At 48.2% G+C, this 17,895-nt stretch overlaps 1 protein-coding gene across 1 annotated transcript in view; it reads right to left on the reverse strand.

Annotated features, from left to right (window-relative positions):
* LIAS (lipoic acid synthetase) overlaps positions 1-17,895 on the reverse strand; it is a 487,597-nt gene that overhangs the window by 119,279 nt on the left and 350,423 nt on the right. Inside the window, exon 6 of the mRNA XM_069631781.1 lies at positions 13-70. Within this exon, the coding sequence (XP_069487882.1) occupies positions 13-70 (58 nt within the window). The remainder of the gene's footprint in view (positions 1-12; positions 71-17,895) is intronic.

A 17,895-nucleotide genomic window follows, 5' to 3' on the forward strand; every position in this document is an offset into this window, starting at 1 on the left:
CAAGAGAATTACCGGAGCTTTAAATGTGACACTGTTTTAGCGAAGTGTTCCGCTCCACCATCAGCGATATCTGGGAGAATATAAAGAAAAAAAAAAGAACATGTCAGTTCTCACTCATGCACATACAGAAAATCGCTTTGTAAAAACTAGTGATTAGTCAATAGACAAAACCTATGAACTGGCAACGTGCTATACACACATCGAAGAAAGAACGAGAGAAGAAAGACAAAGTAGTTAACAATAAACAACCTTATTAAATGCAAATTAGGCTGATTCACATCAAGCTGTATGTAGCTTATATTTATGCCAATCGGCTTCTCATATCAAGTTGTATGTAACTTATAGTTATGCCAGTCACATCTCAATTTTTTAAATGTTTTTATTTATTTATTGCATTAAAATTGATCAACAATTTTTTTGCGAAAAGAAAAGAAAGAATTAGAAAGAAAAAGAAGATTTACAGATTTAAAAAAATGGAACAAGAATATAGAGAAAAAAAGAAAAAAAATCCTAAAATATCACAAAGGAAAAGAAGAACAGGTTCATGAAACAGTACCGGAGTCCACACAAATATCTGCAAGGAATTGGACAAGTGCAATTATATTTTTTATACTGTGACCCTGAATCAGCATGATGTTCCACCATAATGTAGGGTTTGAAATTGCAAAGTCTGAAAAAAGTGAGCTAAAATATTTTGTGCAGGTTTCTTTCAAAGACGGGCGTGCCGTTACCAAATGAATTAGCGATTCAATTTCAGACAGGATTTTACAATATCGACAATGATTTTCTTTTGACATCCCCCTTATGGCCTGGATCTCGTTTGTTAAATAAAGATTCAATCGGGCCCTCATAAATTGGTCTCTTACCCTTTTGTCTGGAAATTGTAACAGATATTTACACACTGAGCTCAATTTATGACAATCAGATGGTAAATGTCCCACAGAGTGATGAGAGTGGGCAATTTCCAAGGTCTGAATCCAATCATACATTTTCAATTTTGTTTTTACTCGCATCAGGTTTGTCAGCAGTTGTTCCAGCGAGCGTCCAATTTCTGTGAGACAAATCATCATTTGAGAATGCCAGGCTTGCAATGATGTATTATTTCCCTGCATCATTTCACAGTATATCCTCTCCAAAATTGCTGGTCTTGGGGTAGAGCAACATTTCCCATAAAGAGCCAGTCTATTCTATTTAACTATGCACTGCAAAGAAGTGATGCCCAGCTCACTCTGGAGAATCACCATCAGAATGGATCTTGGAACCCCCAGGACCTTCTTCCAAAATGCCCCCTCGAGTTTAGTCCATAATGAATCCGGAATATGGAACATAACAGCGGCCCCGTATGTTACAGCTGTTGAGACATTTGCCTTATAGAAACGTAAAAGTGGGAGAAAGGAAAAACTGCCAAACCTTCGGTTTAGCGCGTATGAGTGAGTGGTTTATGACTTCATTTTTTCCGTTAAGTAAGATGACATCGGAGCCTCTGGCCTAGAGTTACTTAACCAGACACCCAGGTACTTAAACAAGTCTACATGTTCTATCTTCTCGCCACCTATGAACCATGAAGAGCGATTCTTAGCCCTCGTCGATGTTCCAAAACTCATGGTTTTCATCTTGCTCTTATTTATTTCAAGACCGTTATTGAGGATATAATCTTGAAGTGAGTTGATTGCCTCCGTAGGCCGATCAGGGTCTGGTCGATTAAGACCACATCACTGGTATATAGTAATTGTGGCAACTGAAATCCTCCGACCTTTGAGGGGGAGAGGCGGGGGGGACGACCTTGTTGACAAGAAAGTGCCGGGCATATCTTCTAAAAAGAAGCTGAAGAGTGCCAGAGTCATGGGGCATCCCTGTTTTACTCCTCTTGTGTTGTTGACTTCTCTAGACAGTGTCCCAGCCTTACTCTCACTCTTAGGGTCGTTGTCGAGTGCATAGCCTTAATCGGGTGCAAAATGGTACCAGGGCAGTTCTTCTTCTCCATCTTAGTACAAAGCAAGCCCTTGTCCACCTGGTCAAAAGCTTGGACTAGGTCCACGAAGACCATATAGATTTTACCCTTCTGGTCATATGAGTTACCCTTCAAGGTTTGCAACAGTAAGATGTTAACGGCAGTACCCAGCCCCTTCACAAAACCTGTTTAAAGCGGGTCAAGACAGTTGTTTAGCCGACACCAGGTATGGAGGTGATCCAAGATAATAGAGCTGTATAGTTTACCAATTATGTTGAGGAGAGCAATCGGGCGATAATTCTTTGGGTCAGATTGATTGCCTTTCTTAAAGATCAGGACCACGATTGCTCACCTCCACGAACTCGGCACCTGATGGGACATTGAGATGTGTTAGAGCAAACTGGATATGAAGGCTGCCCAGTCCTCTGGGTACTCCAACATACGAGTTTGTAAATCCGTCCGGGCTTGGTGCTCTCAAGACTTTGATCCACTATCTCGTTAATATCCTTGTTCGTGACCTATAGGCCAGTACTTTGTAAGGCTTCCCCCTTCATTCTGGCTGCGCTAGACGAAAACAATTTTTCAAAATGGTTGACCCACTTTAGTTCACTTATTGGATTTGACAAGTCAGTGGTTGTAGAAGAATTGTCAATTTTTTATCAGTGACCAGAATTCACGCGGATCCTTGCTAACTAAATTTTTCAGCATAGCTTCCGCGTCGTTCTGGTATCTTTGGAACTTCGACATACGTAGCCAGTTTTTATAGCTTGACCCTGCCAGCTTAGCTTCTACAAGTTCTTTCAGTGGGCCGGATTTCTTGGCGACACGGATCATTTTACACATCAGTCTTTTCTTACGCACCAAGACTGGGTCAAAACAGCATTTAGTAGTCTTCACCAAAGGGCCCCTGTTTGTAAATTTAGACTGGAACTCCTCTAACAAAGGTGAATATTCGACTGGCTTAGCAGCTGTTTCAAAGGTTGATGTTAAAGACTGTAACAAAGTTTCCGTATCCGCAAGGTTGCGGAAAGACCGGCCGATTACGTGCTGTCGGTCGCGCGCACCGCACGGATGCGGAAACGTTACCGCCATCACGTAAAAAGCCACGGAAATGGACATAGCCCTGCCACAAGTAGCGCAAAAACCGTGTCCGCCTCCGTCGCCACGGTACCAGAACCGGAAATACCATGATCGCCAAAACAGGAACAGAGAGGCGGCCATCATATAAAGCACAATCCATTGCCATCCAGAGTCAGTACAAGCAGAATCCACACTGCGAGAAGGCAAAAAGGACCACCAGCATGTCTGCCAGGATTCCAGCTCAGAGGCAGCGCAAACAGCGCTTTAGTGAGGCGGAGCTAACTGTTCTGGTGGAGCATATAGTGGAGCATGCAGAGATGCTGTTCAGTGCCGATCAACGGCGTGCCACACAGCAGCGGAGGAAGGAAGTGTGGGCGGAAGCAGCACGCAAGTGTACTGCTGTGGGCGTGACTGTGAGGAGCGTAAAAGACTGCAACAAGCGGTGGGACGACCTCAGGCTGAGGGTTCGGAACCTGATCTCCACACACCGCCAATGTAGCAGTGGGACGGGTGGAGAACCCCCTTCCCCACTGAGGCTGCAAGCATGGGCGGAGCGTTGCAGCAGTGTCCTCCACCTTGAGGGCATCCAGGGGATCGGGGAGGCTGAGGCAGGAGTGAGCCCACCTGCAGATGCTGGTAAGTGGTGAAACATGAATGCCACATGAGAATATGTTGATGGCATGACTGGGCCAAAGGACCCATTAATAACTCCCCCCCCACCCCCAATCAGTGCATGACTGGACCAAAGGACCCATTAACAATAAGCGGTGCATGACTGGGCCAAAGGACCCATTAACAACCCTTCCCCCCCCAAGCAGTGCATGACTGGGCCAAAGGACCCATTAACAACCCCCCCCCAAGCAGTACATGACTGGGCCAAAGGACCCATTAACAACCCCCCGCCCCCAAGCAGTGCATGACTGGGCCAAAGGACCCATCATGATCCGTATGGCAACCAATATCACAACAATGTATACGCCCAACAATCAGATGCATGTAACTAACACTATTGAATGATCAACCTGTATGATGCATGTGATGCACCCATCAGCCACCACCACAACACTAATGCATGTCCTCTGTGTCCCCACAGCCGTGTCAAGTGACAGTGATACTGCACAACAGGCCAGGCAATCTGCACCGGCACGTGTCCAAGCCACCGCCCCTGCACAAGAGGATGCTGCCAGCAGTTCGGCATCCCTGCCCCCACTACCAACTGCAACAAATGTGCCGGCCACCACCACCAACATCCCCAGCATCTCCACGCTGCCTGAGTTAACACAGATGCCACGGGAACCCATCGTGCCCACCCAAACCAACACAGAAGGCAGCTGCACTGCAGAGGAGGCGGCCTATAGTGACAACAGCGCCCTGGCAGAGCACTCTGATACTGGGCCACAGGGGGAGATGCCCACATTTGATGACCTGGGATCCTTCCATCAGCTGGAGTTTAGTCCCACATCACTCCGAAGTCCCATGAGGTCACCCACCCCATCTATGGCAGAGCTTAATTCCCGCATGCAGCGGATGGAGGATCAGCAGGCTACCCTCACCCAGCTGGTGGAGAGGCAGCTCGAGGAATCTAGGCTGCAGAGGGAGTGCTACAGCACGTCAGTGCATCGCCTATCAAGGTCCATTGGACGCTTTGCCAGCACTATTGTCACCCTGGCACGCCATGTGTGGGAGGGTAATGACAACACCTCCAGGCTCATAGAGTCCATGTTGATTGGGCAACAGGCAAATATTGCACATATGCCATCTATACCTGATTCTGTGCCATCCAATACCACCACCCCATCCAGCTCCACTACTGCCAGTCCGAGGAGGCGCTCGAGTCGGCTAACGGGGCTCTCGGGCAAGGATGCACAGGCACAGAAGCGCACATGGAAGTGATGGCATGTGTGGGGGGGAATGCAGGACACACGTGGACTTGAAGGGTGTGAGGGGTGGGTATGTTTGGGTGGTGGGGGAGTTTGTTTTGGGTGTTTGAACATTGGGGCCTGGGTGGGGGTGGTTACGTTTGGGTGGTGGGTGGGCACGGGTGGACAGCTTTCCTAACCATTGCACCTCCTTCCCTGTTAATTCATCAATATATCATCATTTGAAATCAAAACATTCATGTGTGGACATCTATCATTTCATTTGCAGTACAACAAATCATTTATTGTCATCACCATGTCCATGAATTGCTTTGAATGTGCTGTGTCTCAAAAGTAAATGTGAATCAGTTCATCCCGTGCCCTTTGGCCAACAAGTGCACCCCTAAGGGGAGGTGGTGCCATCCCATCCTCATCCCCATCCCCTTCTCCATCCCCATCTTCTTCATCTGCGTCTGGTGGCATTGGGATGTTCCTGCGCAGGCAGAGATTGTGCAACATGGCACATACGAGCGTGATTTTACCTGTCTTCACTGGGCTGTACAGCAGCGATCTGCCATATCTGCTCAAACAGAGGACCCGGGCCTTCAGCAGTCCAAATGTCCTCTCAATCAGTCCACGTGTGCGGACATGTGCCCTATTGTACGCCTCTTCATGCCTGTTCCTTGGTCTCCATACAGGTGTCGTCATCCATGGCGTGAGTGCATATCCAGCATCACCTACATGTGATGTAGATGGGAGGACATGTCAGTGTTTGTTGTATCATGTCTTCATCTGATGCTGTGCTATTTTGTATCATTGTTCATTCATGCATGTGTGCCATGCAGTGGTTGGAACTGTTTATCGGCCATCACAGTGGATGTAGCCAAATGGATATTGCCCTACATATTTACGTGCATGTGTACTCTGCCCTGCGGGTGACATTTGATTGTGAGTATGGCATAGTGCAGTGATGTGCACACATGGCAGAGTCACTCCACTGTAATGAAGTAGTTAATGCAGGACGTCTCATTTACAGGCATCATGTGCATTGGGAGGGCAGTGTTCCATTTGTGGGTGGGTGTTTGCAGTGGGACAAGGTGTATGGGACAGTGACAGTATCGGCTGTGTGTGTCATGTGGCAGGGTGTGTACGGGCACACTGTGTTGACCTGTCATGTCTTCCTTTGTGATGTTTGGGATCCGCTGTCTATTTGGTTGATGGCAGGGGGGGGTGATGCATGTGCATTCATAGTGGCACACTCACATTGCTCATTGGCCTGGAGACACACACACCACTTCAACAGGGTCGGAGCATTGTCAGCTGCACTCCCCTAATAGCCATGTGTTTTGTCCAGCATAGCGTTCCATGTACCGTGGCAACGTGGAATTCCGCAGTACCATTGAGTCATGGGTTGAGCCTGGGAAACGTGCGCAGCAGTGTGTAATCAGTAGCGTGGCATCACATACCATCTGTACATTCAACGAGTGATACTGTTTCCTATTGCGGAACACCATCTAAATTGCACGTGGTACTGTCAGCTCAATGTGTTGCAGTCAACTGCACCTATGCAATTTGACATGCCTGCTATGGCATGGAAGGCCATCTTGGTGGCAATGACCTCGGGGAGGGTACAGGGTAGGGCTAAGTGTTCCGCACATGGCGCAACAGGGCATCCAGAACCTGTACCAGGATTTTTGAAAAACAGGGTTGTAATATGCCGTGCAGCTCACCGACCGTGTGTTGATAGGTGCCAGTGCCAAGGAAATGCAGCACAGACACAACCTTCAGGACGGGGGGTGGCGGTGGGGGTGCCTATGTGGCTGCTGATGTTGTCCTCAATCATGGCAGTGATGTACAGGATTATTGGACATACCAGCCGGTATAGTGTGTGGATCTGTCCTGGGGTAAGGTTCCAGGGTGAGGCCCTGATGCGTGGTATTGCAGGCTGCCTGCGGGGTTATGCCGGCTGGACAATGCGTTTTGCCATAGGTGCAGGGTTGGCTGGTTGGCGCATGCGCCTCCTTCGCCTCCGCCTCCTCCTCTGCACCATTACTGCCATCATGTGCAGTGCTGCCTGTTGGTTGAGTAGGCCCAGTCCAAGTGCTACTAGAGCTGCTGCCTGCATGGTTTTGTGTTGTGTTGGCCTGGGTGTGGCCCTTTTGTAGGCTCCCAGTGTGCTGCTGGGTCCAGCTGGGCTGATTTGGTGCACCTGTGCCCTGATTCAGTTCAGCAGGCACTGTTTAACATCATGTTCGCGTTGGCGGTGGTACCGCCACCGTGATCATGGTTTTAATGCCATTTTTCTGGCGGTGTTTCCGTGTCCGCGCTAGTTGCGATGCTCGCAGTGTTTCGTATTGCCGGTAACGGAGGGGTTTCCGTGGAGGTGGACTTTACAGGACCCTTAACTCTGCGGTGGCGTTTGGGGGAGGTGCTATTTCCGGGGCAGCGGGTTATGATTGGGCGGACGCGGAAACGGTGGCGGTATGGTTATACCAGCAGCGTTAATTCCGGACCGGAGGACTTCATCCCTGTATCGTCATGGATGTCATTCTGAGGCGTGTTCCACTGTTGCAGGGTTCTATCGGTGGAGGCTTTTAAACCTGGATATTTTTGCTTACTGTTTTCCATTCTACAAGAAGGTGGTGGTGATCACTGTGCTTTGTTTTGATCACCTGAAAGTTAATTATGAAGGGCAGGAAATTGGTAGATACATAGATGTAGTCAAGGGTTGATGAATGGCCCAGGTTTTCCCATGTTGGTTGAGAGGGCGAATCGCCACTAAAATTGCCATTGAGGAGTGACAACGGTCTAGAGTCCATCAAGGAGGTCCATAGATTGCGCCTCGCATGCAGAGGGTCATCAAGGTTCCAGCCTGGTTCGTTGTTTGTATTTGCCAAGTCTGATACGTTTAGGTCACCACAAATGATGAGGTACTTCGACTGCTGGGTGATCAATGCGTCGTCCAAGTATTTGGTGACCTGAGATATAAATGAATCCGGGTTCCAATAAACATTGATAATTGTAATTTTGCTCAGATTTTTATGGCCAGCGGAAAGAGGATCAGACACACACTCAATCAAAGCCTCTTGAATAATATGGTTCGTTGAAACGGACTTCAAGAGCTTCAAGCAGCGACCAGATTTTACTGCTGTAAGGAGGCCTGCCGATGGTCATCCAGCGGCCCCCTTGGTCGCAGGATTGATTGACAGCTCAAAACCGTCTAACACTGGTTTCTTTGTTAGCCAGGTCTCCTGCAGACAAATTAAATCCTAGTCTCCCAGGTTTACATCGTTTGGTCTTAAAAGATGGCCGAACCCAAGCCCCCTGGTGTTCCACAATGCCAATTTCAAAGATTCTGGCAAAACTGATGTTTGAGTCATGTAATGGTTTTGCCGTTTTTCCACAAAGTTGCAGTTGGAATGCTAAAATGAGTTACGGGGCGCCAGTGCGCCTGCCAGCCAAGACCAGTCAGATGCTGCAAGGTTGCGTCTCATTGAAGGATCCATAGGGTTCACATTCTCCACCTACCTGGCGGATGAACTTGAGTGAAAAGTAATACTCAATTTCAGTTCTGGGCCAGAGGGTACCCTAACCAAATTTAAGGGGTCCAGGTATGGCAAGGGAATCCCAGGGCATGTTGGCACTTGTTGCCCCTGATGTTGGCTTATGACTTTAGTATGCTTAATTTTAGATGTCGGCCAAAGCCGAGGGTGGCTTAATCTGGTATCCTCTACTGGGTTCACACTTGTCAAGTCAAACCCCAGCATCAGCAAGCTCTCTATGGAATCTAAGAGCATGTTTTAACAACTGGCGAAGAGATATGAAGGAACACTGAATGCAGGCGTCTCTCATCATGAAATTCAATAAGTTGAAAATCATTCGAGCACAGCTGTCGTAAATTGGGGATTGAATGAACAAGTTCCAAGACGATTAAGAATTAGTCTGTTGCTGGGGTCCAAAACTCTTTCCAATTTCAACAAGCGACTTAAAGGGTTTACTCGTTTTGGTCTTGCTCGAGCATAGTCTGAATCGGTCGTATTACTATCTTGTCCTTTATCGTACTCTGCCGCACTTTGACATACGTCATATAATTCCTGTTGCTTCGGCTGTAAGCATGCCGGAGCACTAGAGTCATTTCCCTTTACAGCCATTGATTCGTTAGTTCTCAAGCGTTGTCTTTTTTCAGCCATAGATTTGAATACCAGGGAGGCTGGCAGCTCTGTGGTTACTGCTGGATAAACCTCTCTTGTTTCTATACTGGCTGGTTGTAAGACAGATGTCTTTTCCTCTTCTTGAGATACTGATGTTTCGTCAATTGAATAGGTTGATAGTTCAAGGAGTGTCTGCAGACTAGGGCTTGGAATGGGTATAAATACCGGAGCTGGTACACTGGGTACTTGCATATCCAGTGATTTTACTGGAGGAGCCACCAATTGCTTGTTTTTTTGATTTAATGGTGCCCTTCTTGGGGCTGGTTTTGGGCCTCCTCCCTCCTGAGTCTGAGGGGTGTAGGTCCGTATTGCTGATTTACAGCAGCTTTTTTCTTGTACTTATCTCCTTTTTTCCCAAAGGCGCCACTTTTTGTTGGGTGAAAATGGGAAAAGCTTGGCTTCCTTCGGTCCCCGCTCCTTCGGCCAACACTACGATGGATTGAAGTGCTGAATCGGAGCAAGAATCGGAGCAAGAGCACGGGCCGTTGCCACTTGGTATGGTGATGTTATGTCATCTTGAAAGCGTGTTACAGGGCCTGATGGAGATTGGTAATCCGATGTCAGGTCGACTGAGGGGGAAGCAATGGTAGTCTGCACCACAGTTTGTGTTCCTTTAGAGGTCATATATAGGCCTGGGTGCACATTCTCCTTCCCTGTGATAAATCCTTCAAGGAAGATCAATTTGGTGTGGGTCATTTGCAAAAGTGTAGTGTGATCTTTTTTTTTTAAAACATCTTTTTATTAATGGTCTCAGCAGTTACAGTGGCATCCAATCAACACATCATGTGGTCTTTCATTCAACACTTACATCATCGAGTGTTTAACAATTTACAGTTTACATGTCTGTTTCATCGTCCGAGAGCAGGTCACATAAATATGCCCTGAAGGGGCCCCAGATGTCCTTTGGTCGACTCGTGCTAGGTTGAGTCAGCACGTACTGTTCTTCAAATTCATTGATGTAAGTTAATTCACGCAGGAAAGTGTTCATGGTAGGGGAGTGTGGGCTTTTCCATGCTCTCAATATACATTTCTTGGCGATAACACATGACACATTAAACAATCATCTCAGTTTTTCAGAACATTTCCCAATGTCACCAAACAGATATTTTTGGGGGGTCAAGTGCGGGGGAATCTGTGTGATTTCAGTCAACATAGTTGCAACCCTCTCCCAGAACAGTGCCACAACTGGGCATTCCCAGTACATATGATAGGATCCCGCTTGCTGGGACCCACATTTGGGACAGTTTCCTGAATTGTCGGGTGTAAATTTAGCAACTCTGGCAGGGGTGTAGTCCAGTCTGTCGAGGATTTTAAATTGTATTTGGCGCAATCCCGCGTTTAGGGTCACCCTCTTTGTGAGCGCGCAGTATCTTACCCATTTATCATCAGGTATTGATATTTTCATGTCTGCTTCCCATTTTTCCTTCACTGGGCTGGCAAGCGTGGGTCTGTATTGTCTTGTAAAATTTGGAGATACCTAGTCCGCCCTGTGCTGTGACCAAGTTTGTGCACGGGTGGGAGGGGCGGTTCGTCAGGGAAGGATGGCCATTGCGCTTGATACGCAGATCTCATACGATAGTACTGCAGCACTCGGAGCGGACTTCCCCCCATACCCCTCATGAACACCGCAAGGGTTGCGAACTTTCCATCTATGTACATGTCACCCACTTTCATCTCTGTAGCGGGGTCCCAGGCCTCCTGTATATTGGCGTCAAATGTGGGGGGAAGGTTGGGGATATGTCCACAGAGGGATCTCGGGGTTATATGGGATCTCTATTTTCAGTTTTTAATATATGGCCCCCCCAGGCTCTTACGGTGCAGCTCACAGGATCGAACTTGCATGAGTCTTTATGCCTTGTGTCAAAGATGACTGATCTGATGTCGGTGGGTGTGGTGGTGTATTCTTTGATCTGCGTGTGGTGAGTTGTCTTCCTCATCATACCAATGCTAGGCGAACTGTGCTTGCGCCACCATATAATAGAGCTAAAGTCTGGTGCTGCTATTCCCCCCACCTCATACAGTTCTGTCATTCTTTCCCAACCGATCCTAGCCACCTTTCCGTTCCAAAGAAATGTCACTGCCATAGATCGAAGCCTGGAGAAGAATTCTCTACCTGGCCATATAGGGATATTCACAAATAAATATAATAATTTGGGAAGTACAATCATTTTGAGAATGGCAATTCTGCCGTGTAGCGAGATTGGGAGGTGCCCCCAGACCTGCAGTTTAGTATTGAGTGTTTGGAGCGCCCGATTGTGGTTGTCTGCATACAGCGTCTGTCTGCTGCTGGAGACCAGTACTCCCACGTATCTGATGTGTTTTTCCGACCATTTAAGGCCACGCGTCCGATCAGGGCATTTCGTGGAGGGGGTAAGCGGGAACATTTACGATTTGGTATTGTTCACCGTGTATCCGGAGTATTCTGTGAATTCATTAATATCTGCCATTATGGGGAAGTTGTTTTGGTCTGGTTCGCGGACGTACAACAATGTGTCGTCCGCATATAGTGATATTAAATGGGTGGCTCCTTTCAGCGTTATGCCCTTGTTATTATGCCTCAGCTGCACCGCCGCTGCCATGGGCTCTATTGTCAAGGAGAAAAGGATAGGGGAGAAGGGGCATCCCTGTCTGGTGCCTCTGCCTAACTCAAATAGCTCAGATACAGTTTTGTTCGTACATACTTTCGCACCTGGGGCTGTGAAGAGCAGTCTGACATATTTAATGAAGTAGGGGCCCACTCCGAACGCTTCCAGCACCAGGAAGAGGTACTCCCAGGAGACCGAATGAAACGCTTTCTCGGCGTCTAGGGACACGACAATTGCTTGCTTGCTTGGGTCGATTTGTGCCATTATGCCGAATAATCTGCGCAAGTTTAGAGCGGTGGATCTTTGGGGAATGAACCCGCTTTGGTCCGCATGTACCAATACAGATGTTATGGGTAGCATGCGGTTTGCCAACACCTTTGCGAATATTTTTGCATCTACATTTATCAAAGACAAGGGACTATATGATGACATTTCTTGTGGCGGGCATCAGGGTTTGGGTAACACTGTGATTATGGCCTCGCGCATTGTAGGGGGCAGTATTTGTTTACCCAGGGCCTCTCCCCATACCTCTAGCAGCACCGGGACCAATTCCTCCCAGAATTCTTTATAAAATTCTACACCCAGTCCATCCGAGCCTGGCACTTTGCCGGACTTGAGCCCCTTGATTGCCTCGGTGAGCTCCTCTGCCGTGACAGGTTGCTCCAGCATCAATTTATGCTCTTCTGAAAGTTTGTGGAGGTCTAATGTGGCGAGGTAATCTTTGATCTCATCGGGGGATTTCCTGTCCCTATTCGCGTACAGATTTTTATAGAAATTAACAAATTCATCATTAATTTTCTGCTCGCTTGTTATCATCTTGTTTCCTGCCGTTTGGATCGATGTGATCGGATTCATTTGTTTTTCATGCCTAACCAGATTGGCCAACATTTTCCCTGCTTTATTCCCCTCTCCGTATCTTCGAGCCCGAGTGGGGGTTGCCATATATTGTACCTCCCTTACTGCAAGCCGATCGAAATCTCTAAGAAGCTTGTGTATCTCAGCCAGGGTGTCCCCACTGTGTGTACGACCATATGATTCTTCTAAAGCGCTCAGTTCCCTCTCCACCCCCTCCAGATCGCGGCGCACATCCCTCAGGAGACCCGTGGCTTTGGACCCTCTCGCCCAGACTTTAAATGCTTCCCACACGGACGAAATGTGATCTACAGATCCAATGTTGTCTGTGAAAAAGTTGGCCACTTCAACATGTAAAGTTTCAGCGACATTCGGGTCTTTCAGTATATCTCTAGGCATTCTCCATCTCCTTGTTGGTCTGGGGGTTTCTCTAAGAGTAAACTCCAGTGTCACCGGGGAATGATCAGATAGCATGCAAAGGAGTATTTCACAGTTGTGTAGGGCATGCGCTATGTTTGGGGATACAAACCAATAATCAATACGAGACTCACTGTCATGCACAGATGAGTAAAACGTATACCGCTTGCTTGTTGGATGGAGCATTCTCTAGGCGTCCACTAGGGACATTTGCGGGATGATCTGCCGTAAAGCTACTGCCACCCTTGGAGTTGCCCTGGTTACTTTGGTGGATCTATCCAGAGTCTGGTCTAATACTAGATTAAAGTCCCCTCCCCATAACACAGTGGACGTATCATGCTTAATGAGGATTTCGAGCATGTGCAAGTAAAAATCTGGGTCATATGTGTTCATTAAAGATATTTGCTTCCCTGCTATTTCCCCCAAGACCAGCACATATCTACCCATCGGGTCCGCCAGGTGGCCCTTGGCTATAAAGCCCACTGAGTTGTGTATAAGGGTGCATAGTCCCCTTGATTGCGATGAGTAATCCGTGAAGTAGCGCTGCTTACCCCATTTTACCAGTATTTTCTCGTTGATCGAGCCCTGTGCATGTGTTTCTTGCAACATTAAAATGTGAGGTCCGTGTCTGTTTACATAACTACCGACCTTCCTGGCCTTCATTGGATTGTTTAGGCCACGGACATTCCATGTCATTAGTTTTATCCTCATTCCCTCACCCATTTTCTATGCATATACATTGCGTTATACCAAATTGACCATTAATGTACAAGTAGCCAACGTTTGAGTGGCACCAGTGCCTGCAAGACCATATTTCAAGTGATGTACAACTTCTAACAGTACATGCCTTCCCTCCGGACTCAACCTTGTCCGGGTGGTTGCAAGAACTCAAAACATCCCAACCCCACCCTGTCCCCCCTTCCACCCACATCATCTGCCCCAACTTGACAATGAACCCTGGTAACTGTTTGGAACTTTCCTGAGGGTGCTTCGTTTCCGTCACGAGGTCAGCCGTCTGGTCGCCCACGTAGGAGACTCTACGGCCCGGTGACAACGGATCTTGGTCCAGTTCAGTTGTGCTTAGGTTTGCTGCGGGGAAGGTGTAATTTCATCCATTTACCGGATTCCCTCTGCCTTCGCCCGGGTCAGGTTCCGTATTTGGATCCCTCCTTCGATCTCTGGGGGGCAGCGGGATGGAAGCCTCCACATATGCCATAGCCTCTGCAGGATTTTCAAAGAAGTGGGCTCTTCCACTGTGCTGGATCCTCATTTTTGCAGGGAAAATTAAAGCATAAGGGACATTTCGGAGCTGTAGTTGTTTCTTGACCATCTCGTAGGATCTGCGTTGTGTTTGTATGTTCGCCGAGAAGTCTGGATATATATGGATTCAGTTTTCTTCGTAGTGAAGCGTCCCTTTTTCTCTGGACAGTCGGAGTATTGTATCCCTGTCCCTGTAGTTTAGAAGATGTGCGATGATGGTGCGGGGTGGAGCGCCCAGCTTCGGAGGTGGTGCAAGGGTGCGATGAGCTCTTTCAACAAGGAAGTGGTTTGAAAGGGATTCTGCCCCCAGTACGGATTTCAGCAGTTCTTCCACCTGTCTTTCCATGGAGCCTTTGCCAAACGTTTCCGAAACCCCGACAATGCGAATGTTATTCCTGCGGGATCTAGATTCGAGATCTTCGCACTTGCTCTGGGTCTTGCGCAGTTCGGTCTGGAGTAGGGCTATGTCCCTGCTATACTGCGTGATCCCGTCTTCAGTCGAGCTTATCCTGTTTTCTGCTTCCGAGATTCGTGCGCTCTCCTTTTCGACCCGTGCCTTCAGGGATCCAATTGTCGCCACGATTGTTAGGGAGAATTCTCTGTTAAGGCTATTTTCCCAAACCTAGTGAGTCCCCCAGCAGCTTTGCTGGATTTTTGGGGTTTATTTTTTTCTCCTGCTAAGAGTGAGACTCCCTTTCTCCCACTCTTAGACATGATTTGAGATATCCTTTGACTTTGTACTGTGTTATATGGGCTATGGGGTCTTTTACTCCATAGGGTTTCATGTGGTTTTTTGGTAAGTGTGTTACACAGCACCCTCAGTGCAGTAACACAGGGGTGTCATAGTGACCCCCAAACAGACTCCATACCCTGGGACTGACTACTGTTTCCCAGGGCATGTAAAGTCACCATTGACTTTACTAGTCTTAAATTGGGAACAGAACCAGTACAAACCATCATATTGTGGAAGTACTGGTAGGGGTAATTAGATTGCCCCATGGTCTGTTTTTCGAGGGGGCACTGTGCAGTCCCCCCTCGTCGGGTTTCTGGCTGGTGGCAGTGGTTACCACGCGAAATATTCCTTTACAATATTTACTATGGGATTTTCCCATTCATTTTAAACGCACCACTTTTTGGTGCAATGTTAAAGATACCGCTGGGTTATTTATTTAATATTTATTCCCGGTTGGGTCTTTTCGCCAGGACTCGGTTTCAAAATGGCATTTGTGTTCGCCTCTGACTCCAACCCAAGCCGAGCCCTTTGTTCCACTTTTTGGCGGGCTGCTACACAGAAGCCTCCAAAAGTGGTGTCACTCTGTCTGGGTCTACAGGATGTGTGGGAGGGGGGTTTAGGCACCCTGGACTGAGTTGCCTCGGCAACTCAAGTCGCACTCTTGTGTGATTGGCCCAGTGGTGAGCCGCCCGGCTCACCACTTAGCATGTTTGAGTGACAGCTAGGTCTGATGAATGGGGGTTTTCTGCATAAAAGCAGGGCTTTGGGGACTGGAACTTTAGACGTCGCCACAGGACCAAAGAATCCAAAGAGGGAGAAGCTGAGCCGACCTGCAACGACAACACCACTGGTGGAGCCCTTCTGAACCGACTCACCACTTCTTCCAAAGACAGAGGAGATCTTCATCCCGAAGAGTCTTCTTCCTTTGACTGGTGGGGATAACCAGTTTGCCCACCTTTTCGCCTTCCCGGATCATCTCGTGGCCACCTTGCCTGTGCCAAGCACCCCGGCAACCGGGATACTACGTTTTACCACTACCGCAAATAAAAGGGTAGTACCTTTTTTCCGGAGAACTCCACAGCTGGTTTCTTCCCTGGCAGTGCAACGACCTTCTGCTTTCCTCCACGTCAAGATCTTCTCTTCCTCTGGACGACGCTCCGATTGCACTCACTGCCAGGAACAACTGCCCCCGGTGGAGGATTCTCTCCACTTTCAAGGTACTGTGTCCGCCTGGCCTCCCTCGCAACGGTCTGTGTGGGGTGTCTCGTAAATCCTCAACTTACCACTTGGGTTGGCCCTAGGCTGGCTAACTGAACTTTTCTGAGCTGAACTAATTCCTTTTTAAACTCTCTGCAAGACTTTTCAAGCCTTTTAAACTGTGTCATCTTGGGTGCATTGGTGTTCTAATCTCTCTAAGAGGGAGCCTGGCCTCTGAACTTTTTGCTCACAAGTAGACTTTGACTTTCCTGCCTTGCTAGGTGCTTCTAAATTATTGTGTTGTGTGCTTTTCTAATTTCTGCCTTTTCCCTCCCTTTTTTTGATAACTTATTGGAGTACCATCTTTAGTTAAGCGCTCACCTCTGTCTGAAAATAAGTGGTGTTAACTAAGACTTTTCTAATAAGGAATAAGGTATGTATCTATATTAATAGTGACTGTGTTTTGAACTTGCTTACAATAATAGTGCTGGAGTGTTTCTAAGTGTGTCTTTAAATGATAAACTATATACCTTGATACCAAAGCTCTGGTCAGTGTTTGCTTGTGCTACTATATTTTGGTACCTATCTTGTATACTCTATATACTGTCTAACTCTTCTTGAGCGACGTCTGGCTGCTCAGCCACAGCTACCAGGTAAATCTGAGTGGTACAGACTGCTATCAATTGGGTTTACTGCCAACACCTGTAGTCTTAAGCCTTTTGCAGTGGTCCCTAAGGGAAATGCACAGGTTTCTGCCTAACAACGATGTCGTCCAACTTAACGTTGACCGCTAGGAATCCATTCTGCACAATTGTCGCCAGGAGATCTAAAGGGTCTAGTTCTCTGCTTTCGGATGTTTGTGTTGTCCCTCCTGATGTCGCCTGTGGCTGGGAGCTAGCGAATGAGTCCATTGGTCCAGTCTTCCTTCCACCAGTAGCCTTCTTCTCTGTGCGGCCCATTAGGCAGATTGGCCACCTCTGGAGTGGGTTGTGTTCTCCGAAGTGTGTGTGACTGCTGTCCAGTGACCAATGTCACCACACAGCGGTAACAATGGGGGATGATGTTGCCATCTCTGTTCTATCCCCCGGCTCGGGGTGTGTTGCAACGTAGATGGGGGGGGGGTGGGCACTCTCATCACCTCAGATGCTTGACCACAGCGTGTACAGGTGACAAGGTTCCTGTGCAGTTCTTAATATTGTAGCGACCAGGTGGCCGCGTCCGGTCGCCTTGGCCCGTTGGCTCACGTTTCCACACTGTCACTGTGGTCCGGGGGCCCCGTGCCCACTCAGCTACCAGCCTGTCCACTATGCCCTTGCTCCGATTAGGTCTCAGGGCTCCCACCACTTATGTGCCTGTCAATCTGCGAGGGAGTTAAACGGGTATGGAAGCAGGTATCTCCGTGACTTTTATTTAGTCTAAATGTGCAGGATGTTCATATTTCACTTGAAAAGTCCGGGTCTGATTACTTCGAGTGTATCTGCCAGTAGCTGGAGGTGCCGTGCCGCGCTTCCCCCACGAAAAAATGCACGGGTGGGCGCCGGGTACGCCAAGTGATTACACACCCTGCCCCGCACTTCAAGCCGCCACTGTGAGGTGCCTGCACGTTGTGTGCTTATCACCTCGCACCTGGGGGGCCCGACAACACCCCCCCACCGCACATCCCCCGCTTTGTTTCGCTATAACGGCGGGCTGTTTCGTTACAGGTCTCCGTCGACTTCAACGGAGTCAGAAGGCCAGTGTCGCAGGGCAC

This window comes from Ambystoma mexicanum, chromosome 6q (genome assembly GCF_040938575.1).
Source record: "Ambystoma mexicanum isolate Mex_15411 chromosome 6q, UKY_AmexF1_1, whole genome shotgun sequence".
NCBI lineage: Eukaryota > Metazoa > Chordata > Amphibia > Caudata > Ambystomatidae > Ambystoma > Ambystoma mexicanum.